We start from the raw sequence: 16,980 nt of genomic DNA on the forward strand, positions 1-16,980 counted from the left end.
CCCATGATAACCTTGAATTCACTGGGGGGGGAGGGGCTGGCCTTGAATGACTGATCCTCCTGCCTCAACCTCTGGATTAGGCATGTGACTTTGCTCAGACTGTCTTGTATAGTATGAAGTTATTTAAAGGCTTAAAAAAACTCTATCGAATAACTATACAATAATTTAATTACTTTATTGATTTGAAACAGGGTCTCACTCTATAGCCCTGGCTGCCCTGGAACTCGCTGTGTGGACCAGGCTTGCCTCAGACTCAAGAGATCTGCCTGTTTCTGCCTCCATAGTGCTGGGATTAGCTGGGCGATGGTGGCGCACGCCTTTAATCCCAGCCTGGTCTACAGAGCTAGTTCCAGGACAGGCTCCAAAGCCACAGAGAAACCCAGTCTCGAAAAACCAAAAAAAAAAAAAAAAAAAAGACAAAAAACAGCCGGGCGGTGGTGGCGCACGCCTTTAATCCCAGCACTCGGGAGGCAGAGGCAGGCGGATCTCTGTGAGTTCGAGACCAGCCTGGTCTACAGAGCTAGTTCCAGGACAGGCTCCAAAGCCACAGAGAAACCCTGTCTTGAAAAACCAAAAAAAAAAAAAAAAAAAAAAAAAACCTTAAAAAATTGAAGTCACAGCTGGGCATGGTGGCACATGCCTGTAATCCCAGCACTTGAGGCAGAGGCAGGCAGATCTCTGAGAACTGAAGGCCAGCCTGATCTACAGAAGTTGTTCCAGGTGAGCCAGGGCTGCACAGAGAAATCCTGTTTCAAAAAACAACAAAAATAAGATAAAAAAATGAAATCAAAATTTAAAAGTATAACATAAAAATATTTTTACGGACATAAAAAATAACAGGCTAAAAACCAAAGACACGAGGAAAGAAGGAAGCCACCGAGTGCTCACGATGACATGTCTGTGTTATTATATTTCATATGGCCTTTCTTTCCTTTATTCTTGGTCATATTTTGTCATGCCATGTACTATAAATTCAACCATTAAGGAAGAGTTCTCCTTTAAGAATGGAAGTTACCGTTTAAAAATCTTATTTTCTCAGCATGCAAGTGTGAAGGAAAAGATAACCGCATTCCACTGCTGAAGGAGGTGTTTGAGGCCTTTCCTGAGACCCCCATTAACATCGACATCAAAGTCAACAACAATGTGCTGATTAAGAAGGTACGGTAGGGACATTGCCTCAGGAAGGTCAGGGTAGGTGACAGATTGCTGGTGTGCCGGGAAATGCGATACGGGGATCAGCATTGTTTGATTTCAAAAACTAAATAAGGCCGGAGTAGGTGAGAGACTGATAGTGATCAAGGAAACTGGATAGCTGGGCCTCGGCACTGTCTAAAGTCATGCCCGTAAAGGTCACCTCGAAACTTTCCTATGCCCTGTTTTCAGAGTGAGCTGGGTTATCCCGGCCCGGGAGAACAGGAAGCTCCCTTGTGCTCCAGCCATCCTGATGTTTCTGTAATTGACTACCAGTCTTAAGTTGTTTCACTCGGGATTCGTTTATGTCAGATTACTAAGTAGTCCTATTCTAATACATTTGAGAGTGGTAAATGTAAATAATTTTGCATTTCATAAAGTAGTCTCAATTTACTTGCCAGTTTTTCCACAATTTTATACTGTCTATTGGCAGATAATTGATTGTAACCCATTTTTAAAGTAAAATGATACAGGTAGATTTACACATAGGCATATGTGTAAAATTTTGAATTTTCCTGCGTAGGTCTCAGAATTGGTGAAGCAGTATAAGAGAGAGCACCTAACAGTGTGGGGCAATGCCAACTCTGATATCGTAGAAAAGTGCTACAAAGAGGTAAGCTTCGGTCACCCGGGATGCCGGCTCATGTGTGCTTGGAAGGAACCAGCCAGAAGCTGCTCAAGATGGCGGACTGCATCTGGCAGCTTGTTTGTTGTGATACAGTCCAGGAGTCTTGACTGGGTTCGTTTTTCTCTGCCTGTTAAAGAATTAAAACACAGAAAAGGTCAGAAGTGCCCCAGGTAGCAGCAGTCTGCAGAAAAAAAGACTTTACAGAGGTAAAGTCGAGGCAGCGGGGTGGGGTGGGGTGGGGTGGGGCGGGGCGGGGCTCAGAAAGCTGACAATCCAGGGCCTTCCTGAGGTTTGGGGCTTTCAAAGCCTCCGAAGAGTCAGTGCCCTCCTGAACTTCAGGACGGTTGATTGGGCTGTGTCTGTTGTGTGGCACATCCTGATCAGGCCTCAGATTGTTTGAGCTAGTCCATCTGCAGGGGGCCTGCTGGTGGGTGACAAAAGCTGCCAGGCTGAGGAAGAAGCTGGCCATCTTGGAAATCAGTGGGCTCCTCACCCTAGTGGCCCCTCTCTTCCCTGCCTGTCTGTCTGCCTACAAATCAGACAGGTTCACTGAACCGTTCACATGTGTGTGTAATTTCAAAACAAACTATTTTCTTTTCCAAGTTGTTTTTGCTCCCCCACCCCCACACTCTAGCCAAGGTGATGAGTGTTACGTGGACATCACCTTTGAAAATTTCCTGGTTGTTGAACATGTGTCTGTCTGCTTTGCTTTGTTTCTGAAGAGATTTTTCTCTTTCCCTCTAGCCACTTTCACAAGCTCATAGAACTTAGAATTCAAATGCCGAAAAAAAGTCTTAAGAACTAGAATTTGTTTTTATTTTTGTTTATACAATTAATTCATTTACCTGTGATGCTGGAATTCAGCCAAGCCCGACACATTTGCTGGATCATGTCACGCTGCCACTGAGTTACATCCTAAGCCCGAGGCCCCTGTTTTAGGACACAGATGGGATCAAAGTGTAGGAGAAAATATCATGACACAAATAGAAAATCTCAGATAGATTCAAAGAACTCTTTTAGTCCTTTTTTCTCAGCAGAAAAAACAAAAACACTCGGGGGTCCAACATGCCGTGACTGAGCGCAGCTGAGGCCCATCGAGCCTAGTAAGTGTTGTCGATGAGCTCTGGGCTGAGGGCCCAAGGGAGCTTGTGAACAAAAGGAGACCACAGAACTCACTTGTTGCCTACACAGCTTCAGGTCTTAAGAACTCACAACTAGAATTTTTTTCCCTCATAGCTGGTCACTATCAAATAATATTTTAAGGTATTACCACAGGGAGAGACTGTACTGGAGGCCTCTTGACCTGCTAGCGTTTTTTACATCCTCACACAGCTTTTCAAAAGATAATGATTGCACAAATGCCTGGGAGCCGAATCTGTCTTAAGTTACTGGTAGGGAATGTACAACCACTTTCTTCAGTAGTTGAAGAGGGTTTGTTTTTAAAAAAACAACTAAATACACAGTTTTCATATGAACCAGCAATTTCATCTTCGTCATTCATCCCCAAACCCATGCAAAGGCAGGAGGAGGAAGCTGACTCCACACAGCTGTCCTCTGATTGCCACTCGTTGATGGAGGAGGGTCATCTGTCTATGTGTTACTCTCATTGGTTAATTAATAAAGAAAACTGCTTGGCCTGATAGGTCAGAACATAGGTAAGCAGGGAAGACAGAACTGAACGCTGGGAGGAAGAAGGCAGTGAGGCAGACGTTATAGCTCTCCTCTCCAAGGTGGACGCAGGTTAAGATCCTTCCCGGTAAGCTACCACCTCGTGGTCCTACACTCATTAATAGCAATGGGTTAATCAAGATGTGAGAATTAGCCAGTAAGAGGCTAGAGCTAATAGGCCAAGCAGTGTTTAAAAGAATACAGTTTCCATGTAATTATTTTGGGTAAAGCTAGCCGGTGGCTGGGAGACCTCCTGGGCGGCGGGAAGCGGCCTGCCGCTCCATCTACAACTCGTGACCCATGACCTTGTGTACACCATGCATATACACAAAAATAGATTAAAAGTAAAGCGAGGTGTGGTGACATACGCCTTTAATCCCAGTGCTCAGGAGACAGAGGCAGGCAGATCTATGAGTTTGAGGTCAGCCTGGTCTAAAAAATAAAAATGAAAACAAAAATAATTACTATAAATAAATGAAAAACTCAGCCTTAAACCAGGCTTGCAATGCAGGCCTGTAATCCCAACTACTCTGGAGGCTGAGGCAGGAGGATCAGATGGTCAAGGTAAACCTGGGCTACAAAGTAAATTCAAGGCCAGCCTGGGAAACTTGGCAAGACCTTGTGTCAAAATAAAAAAGTAAAAGGAGTTGTAGAACACTTCTTCTAGCGATACTCAAAGCCTTGGGTTCGAACACCCAGACGTGCACACACACACTCAGAATGTTACATACTGATGGGGTGGCATGGCTCAGCAGGTCCTGCAGCCAAGCCTAAGGACCTGAGTTCAGTCCCCCAGGCGCCAGACTGTGGAAGCGGAGAGTTGTCTTCTGATACCACACACGCAATAAATGCATATAAAATTTAAAAAGTTACGTGCTGGGGCCAGAGAAATTCATCACTTGTTGCTCAAGCTTAAAGCCCGAGTTTGAGTCCCAGAATCCACATAGTAGGCATGAGGTTGACCTCCAAACATGGGCACAAGTACCGCTACCGCAAACAAACATGTACACACACAGATACGTGTACACACACACACAAATAGGAATGAATAAATAAGACCCTTCTTTTAAAAAGGATTGTATGTTGTGTGTTTCCATCTATATAACATTCTCAAAACTGTAGATGTGAATTGCAGATTGGTGGCTGCCGGGAGACAGGGACTGGAGGGGGTAGGGAGTGGGCACTGCGTTGATAGACTACCCTGTATCTCATTCGTGGTGGTTATAGGAACCTGTACATGGATCACAGAGTTTACACACACGCACATACACACACGCACAGATGGAAACAGGGCAAAAGGGCTGACACAAAGGAAAAACGATGCAAGCTGAATAAAATCTGACGTCTAATCTGCAGCAGCACACCGGTGTCAGCGAGCTTTGGTCCTCTAGTACAGCCCTGTCACACGTCATCACACTCTGTCTTCCTAACACTCTGTGAGTCTATGGTTATTCCTCAGTAAGAGTTAGATTCTCGTTCTAATTCACAAAATTCTGTTCATTCATTTTATAACAGGGTCTCATGTATCCCAGGCTGGTCTCAAACTTGAGATCCCTGTGGCTCGGCCTCCCCTGTGCTGGGCGTGCGGTATACAGTGCTATACTTCATGTTCTCTACTTGATCCATAGCAGGGCAGAACAGTGACTTATCCGCACCGATATTGATGTGCGTGTGCGCTCTAGGTGCTCTTTTCGTTGTTTTGTTTTGTTTTTGTTGTCATTTTGGTTTTTGAGACAGGGTTTCTTTATATAGTCCTAGCTGTCCTGGAAGTCACTCTGTAGACCAGGCTGGCCTCAAACTCCCAGAGATCCGCCTGCCTCTGCCTCCCGAGTGCTGGGATTAAAGGCGTGCGCCACCACTGCCCAGCATGAGCTGTGCATTTTTAACGGAACTCAGATTCGTCTCTTTTTTTTGCTGTTGTTTTGGTGTATTTCTCCTAGTCCCTCGTTCATACGTAACCAACAGACCCCCATGTTACAAAAGTCCCAGAGAGGCTTCAATGTCATCCATTGCTCCACAGGGCTCCAAAGTAGATAATCACTTATCTACTTATGGATTATGGACTAGCTATTTCTGAGTTGTTACTGTAATGAATATTTATAATTCAGAAAGTGTCTGCAAGAGTTGTCAACATATAGTCTGGGAAATATATTCTGAGGTTTATAAAATGATCCTGCTTACTAAAGTAACACACAGCATTGTTTGTGTTTCAGAACTCAGATATTCCTATACTCTTCAGCCTACAGCGTGTGCTACTGATCCTTGGCCTTTTCTTCACCGGCCTCTTGCCCTTTGTGCCCATTCGAGAACAGTTTTTTGAAATTCCAATGCCTTCTATCATACTGAAGTAAGTCCTTATGCATTTTACCGGTCAGCCATTACTGAGTGGTCACGGAAAGGCTTCTGGTCATCCCCATCACTGTGGCTTGACTCTGGATGCTAGGGATCGAACACAGGCCTTTCCAGTGCAGGGTGTGGGTGGATTCTCCCATCTCTAACCTTGATCTTCACTGTAATTCACACAGGGCTTAGCCCACTAAACTTGGGTTTGCTCTCACCTGTGCTGAGTGGTGGTAGAATCCCTAGGAGGTGATTAGATAATTTAGGGAGATGGATTCCTTTCTTGTAGGAATGAGTGTTGCCCTGTTTCCTTCTGCTGCTTCTCCGCACGTCCAAGCGCCTCGCTTCTGCAAGCCCACTGCTTTCCTGCCACCCCAAAGCCCTTACAAGAAGCAAACCAATACCAGTGCTGTCCTTTGCGCTTCTAGAACTGTGTGAACCTCTTTTCATGTGAAGAACCCAGCCTCTGACACTTTATTATAGCTACAGGAAAACAGACTAAAGCAAATATCAACAATTATAAAAAATAGACCTTCCCACCCCAATATAGGCAGTTGACAGCTTCTGGGGAGAGGGTCGGCCTTCCTCCATGTTTTAGCTACCTTGTCCCTGCTCTAGTAACTCCACTCCCAGGCTCGTGTAAGCAACCCTAACTAAACTGAGCTTAAAAATAGAGGGAGCATGAACATAAGACGGGGGTTTAGTGGAAGGAAGAAAGGGTCCAAAAGGAATGGGGATGGGTAGAATGTGATCAAAGTACATGTATGAAATTTTCAGGAAATATATTAGCAATATTTTCAGGAAATTAATAGATGTTTGTGGGACTTAGGATATATTTTAGTGATTGAGCTCTTGCTAGTAAATGTGAAACCCTTGGTTCAGTCTCCCACAGAAAAAATTCTGATATCAAAAGCTTCTTAATATAATTAGATCATGTTTTCTTTGTGTGTAGGGGGATTAACCTCTGACATTGTTCCTCAGGATTTATCCACCTTATTTTTGAAACAGGATCTCTAACTGGGACCTGGGGCTCACGGATTATTCTAGATTAGTTGGCCGGCTTGCCTGACTCTACCTTCCCTGCACTAGGATTACAAAGTGCACATTTAGTGTGGGCGCTGGGGATCAGACTCAGGTCACCTTGCTTGAGTAAGCACAGCACTTAAACTCTCTGAGCTACCCCCTCAACCCCATGATCCCCAGCCAAGTTTTTATTACATTTACGTACTGTGTGTGTGCGTGAGGGTACTCAAATGTGCCACTGCACACGAACATGTGGAGGCCAGAGGGCAACATCAGCAATCAGTTCTCTCTTCTACCACGTGGGTCATCAGATTTGGTAGCAAGCACCTCGCTGAGCCATCTCTCATTAGCTCCTGTTGCAGGCCATTTTCACTCTTTGAGATTCTTAGTGATGAACTTTTTGCTTTATCAGTTCTCAATTATATTTGTTAAAAGTCTCCATGAATACTTCTTAGACAAAACAACTAAAAATATCTTTTCACGCACATGCTCACGCGCATGCGCGCGTACACACACACACACACGCACGCACGCACGCACGCATGCACGCACACACATCTCATTGGTGTAGCCCTGGCGACTTTAAACTCATGGCAGTCCTATTACCCAGCCTCTAGAGTGTTGGGATTTCAGGCATGCAAGCTCCACTCTACTTAGAAAACACTTGTCCGCGAAGAAGCCATTTTCATCTGCTGTACTGAAAGATTCTAACCATTCATTACTGAAGTGTTTAGCTTGTTCCTGCCTAGACTGAAGCACCACATCCTCTAGATAGCTCAGTGAACTCTATAGAGAAGCGAATGTTATTGCAGGACAAACATAGGACACAGAAGCACTGTGATTACAAGGGCCAAGGAGGTGGCTCATGCCGCTGGGCAAGCATGAGGACCTGACACCCATTTAAAATTAGGGTACAGCAGCATCATATGCAGCTCCAACACTGTAGAATGGAGACAGGCAGATTCCTAGAGCTTACTGCTCAGCCTGCAGGGCCAAGCCAGTGAAGTAAAGGTCCAGAGAGAGACCCTGTCTCAAAGGGAAAAAAAGAGATGGAAAATGATCAAGAAAGATTCCACATTATCACACACACACACTCGCACAAACGCACATGACATACACCTCACAGTGAATATGACTTAAGACATAGAATATTATTTCTATTTGTTTTGATATTGTGTGCAGTATCCTGGACATTTAATAAAATAATTAGGAGTTGTATTTAGTGAGGTAATTAATATTTGAGGTATGAATCCTTTAGGTTCCTGAAATTTTGAACAGGGCTCTTCCATCTGGACCAATGTTAGAGAAAACTTTATTTATTTTTAATTAATTTATTATGTATATAGTGTTTTGGGCACCAGATCTCATTATAGATGGGTGTGAGCACCATGTGGTTGCTGGGAATTGAACTCAGGACCTCCAGAACAGCAGTCAGTTCTCTTAACCTCTGAGCCATCTCTCCAACCCTAAAGAAAACTTTATACTGAGAGTTTCTGTTAAAAACAAAAATCAGGCTGGATAGTGATGGCCCACATCTTTGATCCCAGCACTTAGGGGGCAGAGGCAGGCAGATCTTTGAGTTCAAGGCCAGCCTGGTCTACAGAGCATGTTCCAGGACAGCCAGGGCTCCACAGAGAAACCAGGTCTGGAAAAATAAAAACAGAACAAAAGAAAGAAAATTGGAGGTAGAGATGCAGTTTGGTTGTTAGAGCTCTAGGCTAGTATCCATGATGCCCCAGATTTGATCCCAGAATTGCATAGACTGAGTGTGGTGCCAATGCGGTGGCTAGGGACATGGCCTAGTGGGTAAAGTGACTGCCGCCAAAGCATGAGGACCTGAGTTCAGGTCCCATGTGCCCATGTAAAGCCAGATGCGATGCAACAGTCTGCAACAGTAACCTACAGGCTGGTAGGAAACAGATTGATGATCCCTGGAGTTCAGTCAGCTTAGCCTGTGTGTGAGAACGCAGAGAGAGGGAAGGGGAAGGAGGGGGGAGAAGAGGACAGCAAGACTGTCAGCAGAAGTTAGAATAGAAACAGGAAATGAAGAACAGAGGAGCACGGAAAGCCTGTTTGACAAGCAACAAATCGAGAGCACACAGAGAAGCCTTGGCAGGAATGAGGTATGGCAGAGATTTCCTGGCCTGTGGCTGTGCAGCTCCAGACCTCAGAAACTGGAAGAAGGCACTCAGGGTAGGGCTTGAATGTTAGGTTGACCTTTCTTCCTAGGAAGGGTAATTTAAAAGCCCAGGCTCCAGACCTTCAAATACGGATGCAGGAATAAAATCTGTGGCCGCCAGAGTGCCGCACTCTGTAATCCTAGCTCTCAAAAGGATGAAGATTGCAAGTTCAAGACCAACTTATGCTACATAGTGAGACTGGGGGGGTCGGAGTATGCAAAGCATAAAGGAAATTAAAGCTGCAAAGCCAGCATTAAAAGAAAAAGCATCAGGGGCTGGAGAGATGGCTCAGTGGTTAAGAGCACTGGCTGCTCTTCTAGAGGTCCTGAGTTCAATTCCCAGCAACCACATGGTGCCTCACAACCATCTATGATGAGATCTGGTGCCCTCCTCTGTCGTGCAGGCATACATGGAGGCAGAATGTTGTATACATGATAGATAAATAAATCTTTAAAAAAAAGAAAAAGCGTCAGTAGTCAGGTGTGGTGGCTGTACCTGTAATCCCAGCACTTCAGAGTCGAGACCCTGTCCCAAAGGAAACCAGATCAAAATGAAACAGCAGCAAGGCATCCAACTTTTGTCCATATATATATAAATAGCGAGGCTCTGTCTATTTAACCCTGTCTATGTATGTGTGTATATATATATATATATATATATATATATATATATATATATATACATACACACACACACACACAGAGCCTCGCTATTTAACCCTGGCTGGTCTAGAACTCCATTTGTAGACCAGACTGGCCTTAAACTCAGAGACAGATTCTCCCCGGCCCCATCTCTTCCTCCCTAGTGCTAGGACCAAAGATGGACACCGCCACACCAGACACAGTGATGCCAATCCAAAGAACAGTGTGGTTGAGTGTTTAAAATTTAATTTTTTTATGTATGTATGGATATTCTACCCATATATGTCTATGCACCCCATGTATGCCTGGTACCTACACAGGCCAAAAGAGGCTGTCAGATCCCCTGGAGCTGGAATTACTGACAGTTGTGAGCTGCCATATGGGTTCCAGGAACCGAACCTGGATCTCTTTGAGATTGGCCAATGCTCTTAGCTGTTGAGCCATCTCTCCATCCTTTTGTTGTTATTAAATCTACCACATAATAAATTTAACAAGCAGTACAGAAGAAAAAAAGATATGTCAAAACAGAAGATAAGATATGACAAGCACCAGGCCACTGGTAAATTAATTTTTCATTAGTTTTGTTTAGCTTTGTTTGGTGTTAGTAAGTTAGTTTAAATCCAGTGGAGACAGAACCAGATTTCTATTATTTTTGTCCTTTGACAAGTATTTTTAAATTTTATTTATTGTTTGTTTGTTTTTTGGAGACAGGGTCTCTCACTGTGTAGTTCTCTCTGTCCTGGAACTCACTGTGAAGACCAGACTGGCTGGGAACTCACAGCAATCCTCCTGCCTCTGCCTCCCGTCTATCTGTAGGTACTGTTTTCAGTTTGAATTGGTCTTGCTCTGTCAACGCTGATACATTCCTGTGTTCCTGATTCAGTCTTCTTCTGCTTCCCTTAGGCTGAAAGAGCCACACACTATGTCCAAAGGTCATAAGTTTCTCATCTGGCTTTCTGATACGTAAGTACTTTAATTATTACTGGGGCTGTGTGTGCTTGTGTGTGTATTTTAAAGATTGTTGGGGTTTTGTTTGTTTTTGTCTTGTTTTGGAGTTTTTTGTTGTTGTTTTCATTTTTTGTTATTTTCGAGACAGGGTTTCTCTGTGTAGCTTTGAAGCCTGTCCTGGAATAGCTCTTGTAGTCCAGGCTGGCCTCGAACTCACAGAGATACGCCTGCCTCTGCCTCTCAAGTGCTGGGGATTAAAGGCATGTGTCACCACTGCCCGGCTTGTTTGTTTTTTGAGACAGGGTTTCCGTGTGTAACAGCTCTGGCTATCCTAGAACTCGCTCTGTAGACTAGACTGGCCTTAAACTTACAGAGATTCACTTGCCTCTACCTCCCAAGTGCCAGGATTAAAGGTGTGCACCCTCACCGCCTGGCAAGGTTGTTTTTTAATTGCATGTATATGTGTGCAAGCCTGCATGTACGTGTGTCTTGTGCCTGAGGAGGCCAGAAGAGGGCATTGAATCTCTTGAAACTGGATGGAGTTAGAGGTAGCTATGAGCTGCCTAATATGGGTGTTAGGAATCAACCCTGAGTCCTCTGCAAAAGTAGCAAGTGTGCCTGGCGGTGGTGGCGCACGCTTTAGTCCCAGCTCTTAGGAGGCAGAGTCAGGGGATCTCTGTGAGTTCTAGGCTAGCCTGGTCTACAAGGAGCTAGTTCCAGGACAGGCTCCAAAGCTACAGAGAAACCCGGACTCAAAAAGCCCTTCAAAGCCGGGCGATGGTGGCGCACACCTTTAATCCCAGCACTTGGGAGGCAGAGGTAGGCGGATCTCTGTGAGTTCGAGACCAGCCTGGTCTACAGAGCTAGTTCCAGGACAGGCTCCAAAGCCACAGAGAAACCCTGTCTCGAAAAACAAAAAAAAAAAAAAAAAAAAAAAGCCCTCCAAAAAGTGGCAAGTGCTCTTAACTTCCAAGACATCTCTAGAGAGAGATTTATATATAAATATGTGTGTGTTGTTTTGTTTTGTTTTGTTTTTCAAGAAATGGTCTCACTATGTAGCCCTGGCTGTCCTGGAATTAGCTATGTAGACCAGGCTGGCCTTGAGCTCACAGAGATTCTCCCCTTCAATGCAGGCAGCATGCCCCTCCGGAGGTGCCTGGCTCTCCTTCCACCACATGGGTGCCGGGGATAGGATTTGGCAGGCTTGGCAAGCTCTTTTACCTCCCAGCCCAAGTCCCTGGCCCTGGCACTGTATTTATTGGGTGTGACTGTCGGAGAACAGTGCCGTCTGTCCGCACGTCGTTTGTGAGCAGGAGCAGGCTGGCAAAGCATCCTGACCTGCTTAGTTGCTAGACACAGAGCCTTAGTGGGAACCTGGGGAGACGATCCTGATCCCTTCAATCTCCGTGAGAAAGCCAAGCGGCTGCCTGTTCACTTAGTGATCTCTGTCCAGGTTGTGTAGCTAGTTACTAGCCAGATTGCAAAAACCACAATTCCCGTCTACTCCCTTGCTGTGTCCACAAACCCACAGTCCATCATGGTGAAAAGAAGCGTGTGTGGCAGCACACACGTGTGAGAGTGGGTAGTGCCTGCTGGCACATGTCTTGGAAAGATTTGCACCAGAACTCAACAATCACCAAAATGTAGTCCTGCCTGCAAGGTCCTGATGCCTGATGTCCAGAAGTCTTAGGAAATTAGCCTTAGCCTTCCTGTATGTCACAGGAATCTTTTCTTTTTGTATTTTATTCCTTGTTTTAATTCCTAGTTTTCAAGAATACATTTTTAGGAAATTTTGTATGCACATTGGTGTTTTGCCTGCATGTTTGTCTGTGTGAGGGTGTCAGATCTTGGAGTTACCGACAGCCGTTAGCTGCCGTGACAGTGCCGGGAATTGAACCCAGATCCTCTGGAAGAACAGCCAGTGCTCGTGATCCCTGAACCATCTCCCCAGCCCCTCAAGAACACATTGTAATTGGTACTAAAGCTCATGATTGCTAGATTTTCATATTTAATCACTGAAATACATGTAAATGGATAGGAATAGCATTAACCTGCAGGGGCTGGAGGGATGGCTCAGTGGTTAAGAGTACAGACTGCCCTAGCACAGAGTTTGGTTTATAAAATCCCTGTCAGGCTGCTTGCAGTTTCCTGTAACTCCAGCTCCACGAAATCTGATGCCATCCTCTGGCCTCCCCAGGCACCTGCACTCATGCGCACACACATCCATCTACACAGACACCACACACATAGTCATAATCTAAAATAAAATATTTTTAAAAAATATTATCTGTAATTTTCCAGTATGACTACTTCCCATCTTGTTTAAGTGATTTGCAGCTTAAAATCATGTTCCATAGATACAGAAAATTACAATTAATAGACATACAAAAATATATGGGATGGAACTGTAACGGCGCAGAACTTAAGTTGAATTTTCAACCTTAACTTGGAAAGGTGGGCACAGAAACAGGGCTTCTAGCTCACTCTCTCATTCCAGCTCCAGCAGGCAAAGTGAGGAGCCTCCACTTCAAGGATGTGATTCTGCAAGGAGCATCCATTGGCCCCAGAGCAGTCTCTGGGTGGCCAACAGTCAGAAGTTAGGAATTCATCTAGCTGGGTGTGGCCTTTCAGGAGAGAAGCAGATAGATCTATGCTGGTCAGAGGTCAGATAGACCAGGCTGGGTTACATAGTGAGAGTGTCTAAAAAGAAAGAAAAGAAAATTAATTTGTGACAGCCATTATTACTTGAGATGTTTGCTTGTATTGCTGAAGCATTAGGATTAAGCCAGCAGTTGTTAAACTCTACAAACTGACCGAGAAGACGAAGGTTAATTCTAGTGCTGAAGACGAAGATGTGCCTGAACCTGCTGTCTTCTTTCCCTCTAGCTTATTAATGCGGAAGGCTTTATTCGACCACCTCACTGCCCGGGGCATCCAGGTAAGTCTGGGCACTGGTACATTTTGAAATAGCAGCGCTCACTCGTTTGACACGAGCCACAGTGCAGGGTTTTTCACTCTGTCTGAGCTCTGACTTTGATGCTGCAACTGTAATGAGGACTGTATGCTCTTCCTTGAAGTTAGTGATAAGTCATTAGCTAGATTCCCAATGTAGATGAGATCAGTTGAAGTCAGTGATCAAGGGGCGGGGGAGTGTGGATCTAATGAGGAAATGGAATTTCTAAAAAAAGAGCTTAGTGATTTCTTAAAATAATAAGGTTCCCTGTAAGTGTGCAGAGATCATGGCGGGTAACTATAAAATGGTTTTCTGTTTACCATTTCTTCTTCTGTTTCCTAAACCCCAATGTCCAGGTGTATGTTTGGGTTCTAAATGAAGAGCACGAGTACAAAAGGGCGTTTGACTTGGGAGCCACTGGAGTGATGACAGACTACCCAACAAAGCTCAAGGATTTCTTAAATAACTTTTCAGCATAAAAAGGTCCTCAGCATTATTCAAGGGCGACAGGACATGGAAAGATCTGAGGAAAGGTGTGTCCGCAGTGTTTCCCTGAGACGTCCCGAGTGGTAGAGAGGGTTAACCAGTCAAGTTTTCATTACCTCATTTTAAAGCCTGTGTGAGAATGTAGAAACTTCTCTATACTGTATATTTTTTTGCAACAATATTGCATATTTTACAGTGGTAACTTGTTTTGAAAGGCTATGAGACGTAAGTAGATCACTCACAGATCAAGATGACTATGTGATGATGCAGTGTTCTATTGTAAATCTAAAATCAAAGACTGAGGCCAAGTTGGACATTAGCTGTCACTGAGAATAAGATCAACTACAGTAAAAGAAGATTATTGAGCTGGGCTTGGTGATGCACTCAAATCCCAACACTTGGGAGGCTGATGAGTTCAAGGCCAGCCTGGGCTACATAGTGAGCTCCCCTGACTTTAAATTTTTTTATTTAAAAAAAGAAGAAGAAAAAAAAATTATCGATGGCCATTGGAGCCTCTTTGAATTGTCCAGTTATGTTGAGGTGCATTTAGTAAAGGGAAATGCAGTGGAAGAAGAGCCCTATAGTAGAAGTTTAATAGCTGACCAGGTGTGTGCTGTCAATAGAAGGCAAGCCCAAGTAAACAGCTCACTACTCACGCAGAAATCGCCTCTGTGGGCTGAAACAGACTTCGCAGTTGCAGCTCTTAATGGGGATGCTCTGTGTGGGGTCTTTTCAGGTGTTAGACAGTGCTGCTGCGACTATTTTTTATGTCTTCAAAAATAGATTTTTTTAATTGTAAATTAAGAAAAGATCCAATTAGTTATGCTTTTGTGTTTCCTCTAAAGTAATAGACGATTCTTAACTTTCGGGCTTGACCTGACTGTTTGAACCTCCACCTGATTGTGATATCACAGTCCTACTAAAGGTGAAGGCAGTGGGAGTGCAGCCCCGTTGCGGGTGTTTTTAACGTGAGCCGCCTGCTCTCGATCTTCAGGAGCTCAGTCTGCTGAGGATCAGAAGCCGGCAGGCTTAGCCACGTTAGGCCTCACTTCTGCTGCTTTCTGATAGGACTTCATACAGACCTGTTTCTAACCTGTGTGACTGATTTCCCATGATCTCAAATTGGGAGGTAACTATAATATAGACTAATAAACGTCTTTTGCCTAAATTATGTCTCTCGTGTGGGGTTTGCCACAGGTAGCTGTGAAGGATGGCCTTACTCTCCCATCCGTTGCTTTGTTGTTTAAACTGTAATAAAGTTTTCCAAGAATAAAATGAGGGTCTTGATTTTTTTTTATGTTTGTAATTCCAGTGTGTTTTGTATAATTTTTCAGTCAGTGAGGTAATTAAGGAATAAATGAGTAAGCCGGGGGTTCTCACTAGTATAAAGAAAATAAAGGAAACGGAATTATAAATTATGAAGTTACTTCTTGCTTGGACAACTTGTGCAAACTAGTCTATCAGAGCAGACTTTGACTCTTTATCTATCTCTGAGGTCTCGTTTTTTTAGCCTAGGCTGGCCTTGAACTCATGACGCTCCTACCTCAAGCTCTTTTTTTTTTTAATATTTATTTTATTTATTTATTATGTATACAATATTCTGTCTGTGTGTATGCCTGCAGGCCGGAAGAGGGCACCAGACCTCTTTACAGATGGTTGTGAGCCACCATGTGGTTGCTGGGACTTGAACTCAGAACCTTTGGAAGAGCAGGCAATGCTCTTAACCACTGAGCCATCTCTCCAGCCCCCCTCAAGCTCTTTTTTAAAATTAATTTCGTATGTGTGCTTGTATGATGTATGTGTGTGGGAGCGTGTGCTGCACATACGGTGGGTGGTCAGAGGATAGCTTTGTGGAGATGGCTCTGTCCTTCTGCTGTTCAGTAGGTCCCAGGGATCAGATTGAGGGTGTCCGGTACCTGCGGAGCCATCTCCTGGGCCTTGCCTCGGCCTCTTGAGTGTTGGAACTACAGGCCTGCCCCACCACGCTAGGCTGACCCACCCATCCCCCATACGAACATTGAACCCAGGACCTCACACAGGAGAGGCACGGCCTCTGCCTTTGTATTTCTAGCACTCTCTTTGTTTTATTTTTATTTTTGTGACTAAACTACTCAGGCCATCCTGAACTCACTCTATATCCCAGTTATGGTTTGAGCTTTGAGTCTTTCTGTCTCAGCTTCCCCAGTGTCAGGGGTTACAGATTTACAGGCCTGTGCTACCAGGTCCAGCCAGTGCTACCAGGTCCAGCCTGTGCTACCAGGTCCAGCCTGTGCTACCAGGTCCAGCAGCTGATTTTTAAAAAATAATTCTTTTTATGTTTTATTTGGTTGGGGTTTTTTAGACATGATTTCTCCGTGTAGCCCTGGCTGTCCTAAAACTCACTTTATAAACCAGGCTGGCCTCGAACTCAGAGATCTACCTGCCTCTGCTTCCCAAATGCTGGGATTAAAAGTGTGCTCCATAATTGTCCAGCTATGGTTTATTTTTAAATTTTGCTTCATATGATTCAGAGCGCATATTGCTTCATATGTAAAACTAGCACATATTTTGTGGCAGTCAGTAGAAATTACCCAAAATGACAATCAAGTTTATAAAAAATCATGCTAAAGGGACTAGAGAGATGCTCGGCACTGAGAGCACCGGGTTCAGTTCCCAGCATCCTCATGGTGCCTCCCAATCATCCATAACTCCATCTCGAGACAACCCCGTGCCCTCTTCTGGCCTGCCAAGACACCAGACATGCACACAGACAAGCGGACAAAACACGCATATACATAAATCTAAAAACAATATTTTTATGCTAGGCTAGCGGATGATTTCAGGCTGAGGGGATGGATCAGTGAGTGAAGTCTTGCTGTCCAAGCGTGAGAGCTACAGTTGAGATAACCAGCAGCCGTGTAAGTGCCAGCTTCAATCCCAGCC

General features: G+C 44.5%; 1 protein-coding gene across 1 annotated transcript in view; it reads left to right on the top strand.

Annotated features, from left to right (window-relative positions):
• Gdpd1 (glycerophosphodiester phosphodiesterase domain containing 1) overlaps positions 1-15,333 on the top strand; it is a 36,420-nt gene extending 21,087 nt beyond the window's left edge. Inside the window, exons 5-10 of the mRNA XM_075991209.1 lie at positions 1,040-1,158; positions 1,715-1,804; positions 5,701-5,834; positions 10,575-10,634; positions 13,506-13,557; positions 13,929-15,333. Of these exons, the coding sequence (XP_075847324.1) occupies positions 1,040-1,158; positions 1,715-1,804; positions 5,701-5,834; positions 10,575-10,634; positions 13,506-13,557; positions 13,929-14,051 (578 nt within the window). The 3' untranslated portion in view covers positions 14,052-15,333. The remainder of the gene's footprint in view (positions 1-1,039; positions 1,159-1,714; positions 1,805-5,700; positions 5,835-10,574; positions 10,635-13,505; positions 13,558-13,928) is intronic.
• The last annotated feature ends 1,647 nt before the right edge of the window (positions 15,334-16,980 follow it).

The sequence above is a fragment of the Microtus pennsylvanicus genome, chromosome 11 (assembly GCF_037038515.1).
Source record: "Microtus pennsylvanicus isolate mMicPen1 chromosome 11, mMicPen1.hap1, whole genome shotgun sequence".
Lineage (NCBI taxonomy): Eukaryota > Metazoa > Chordata > Mammalia > Rodentia > Cricetidae > Microtus > Microtus pennsylvanicus.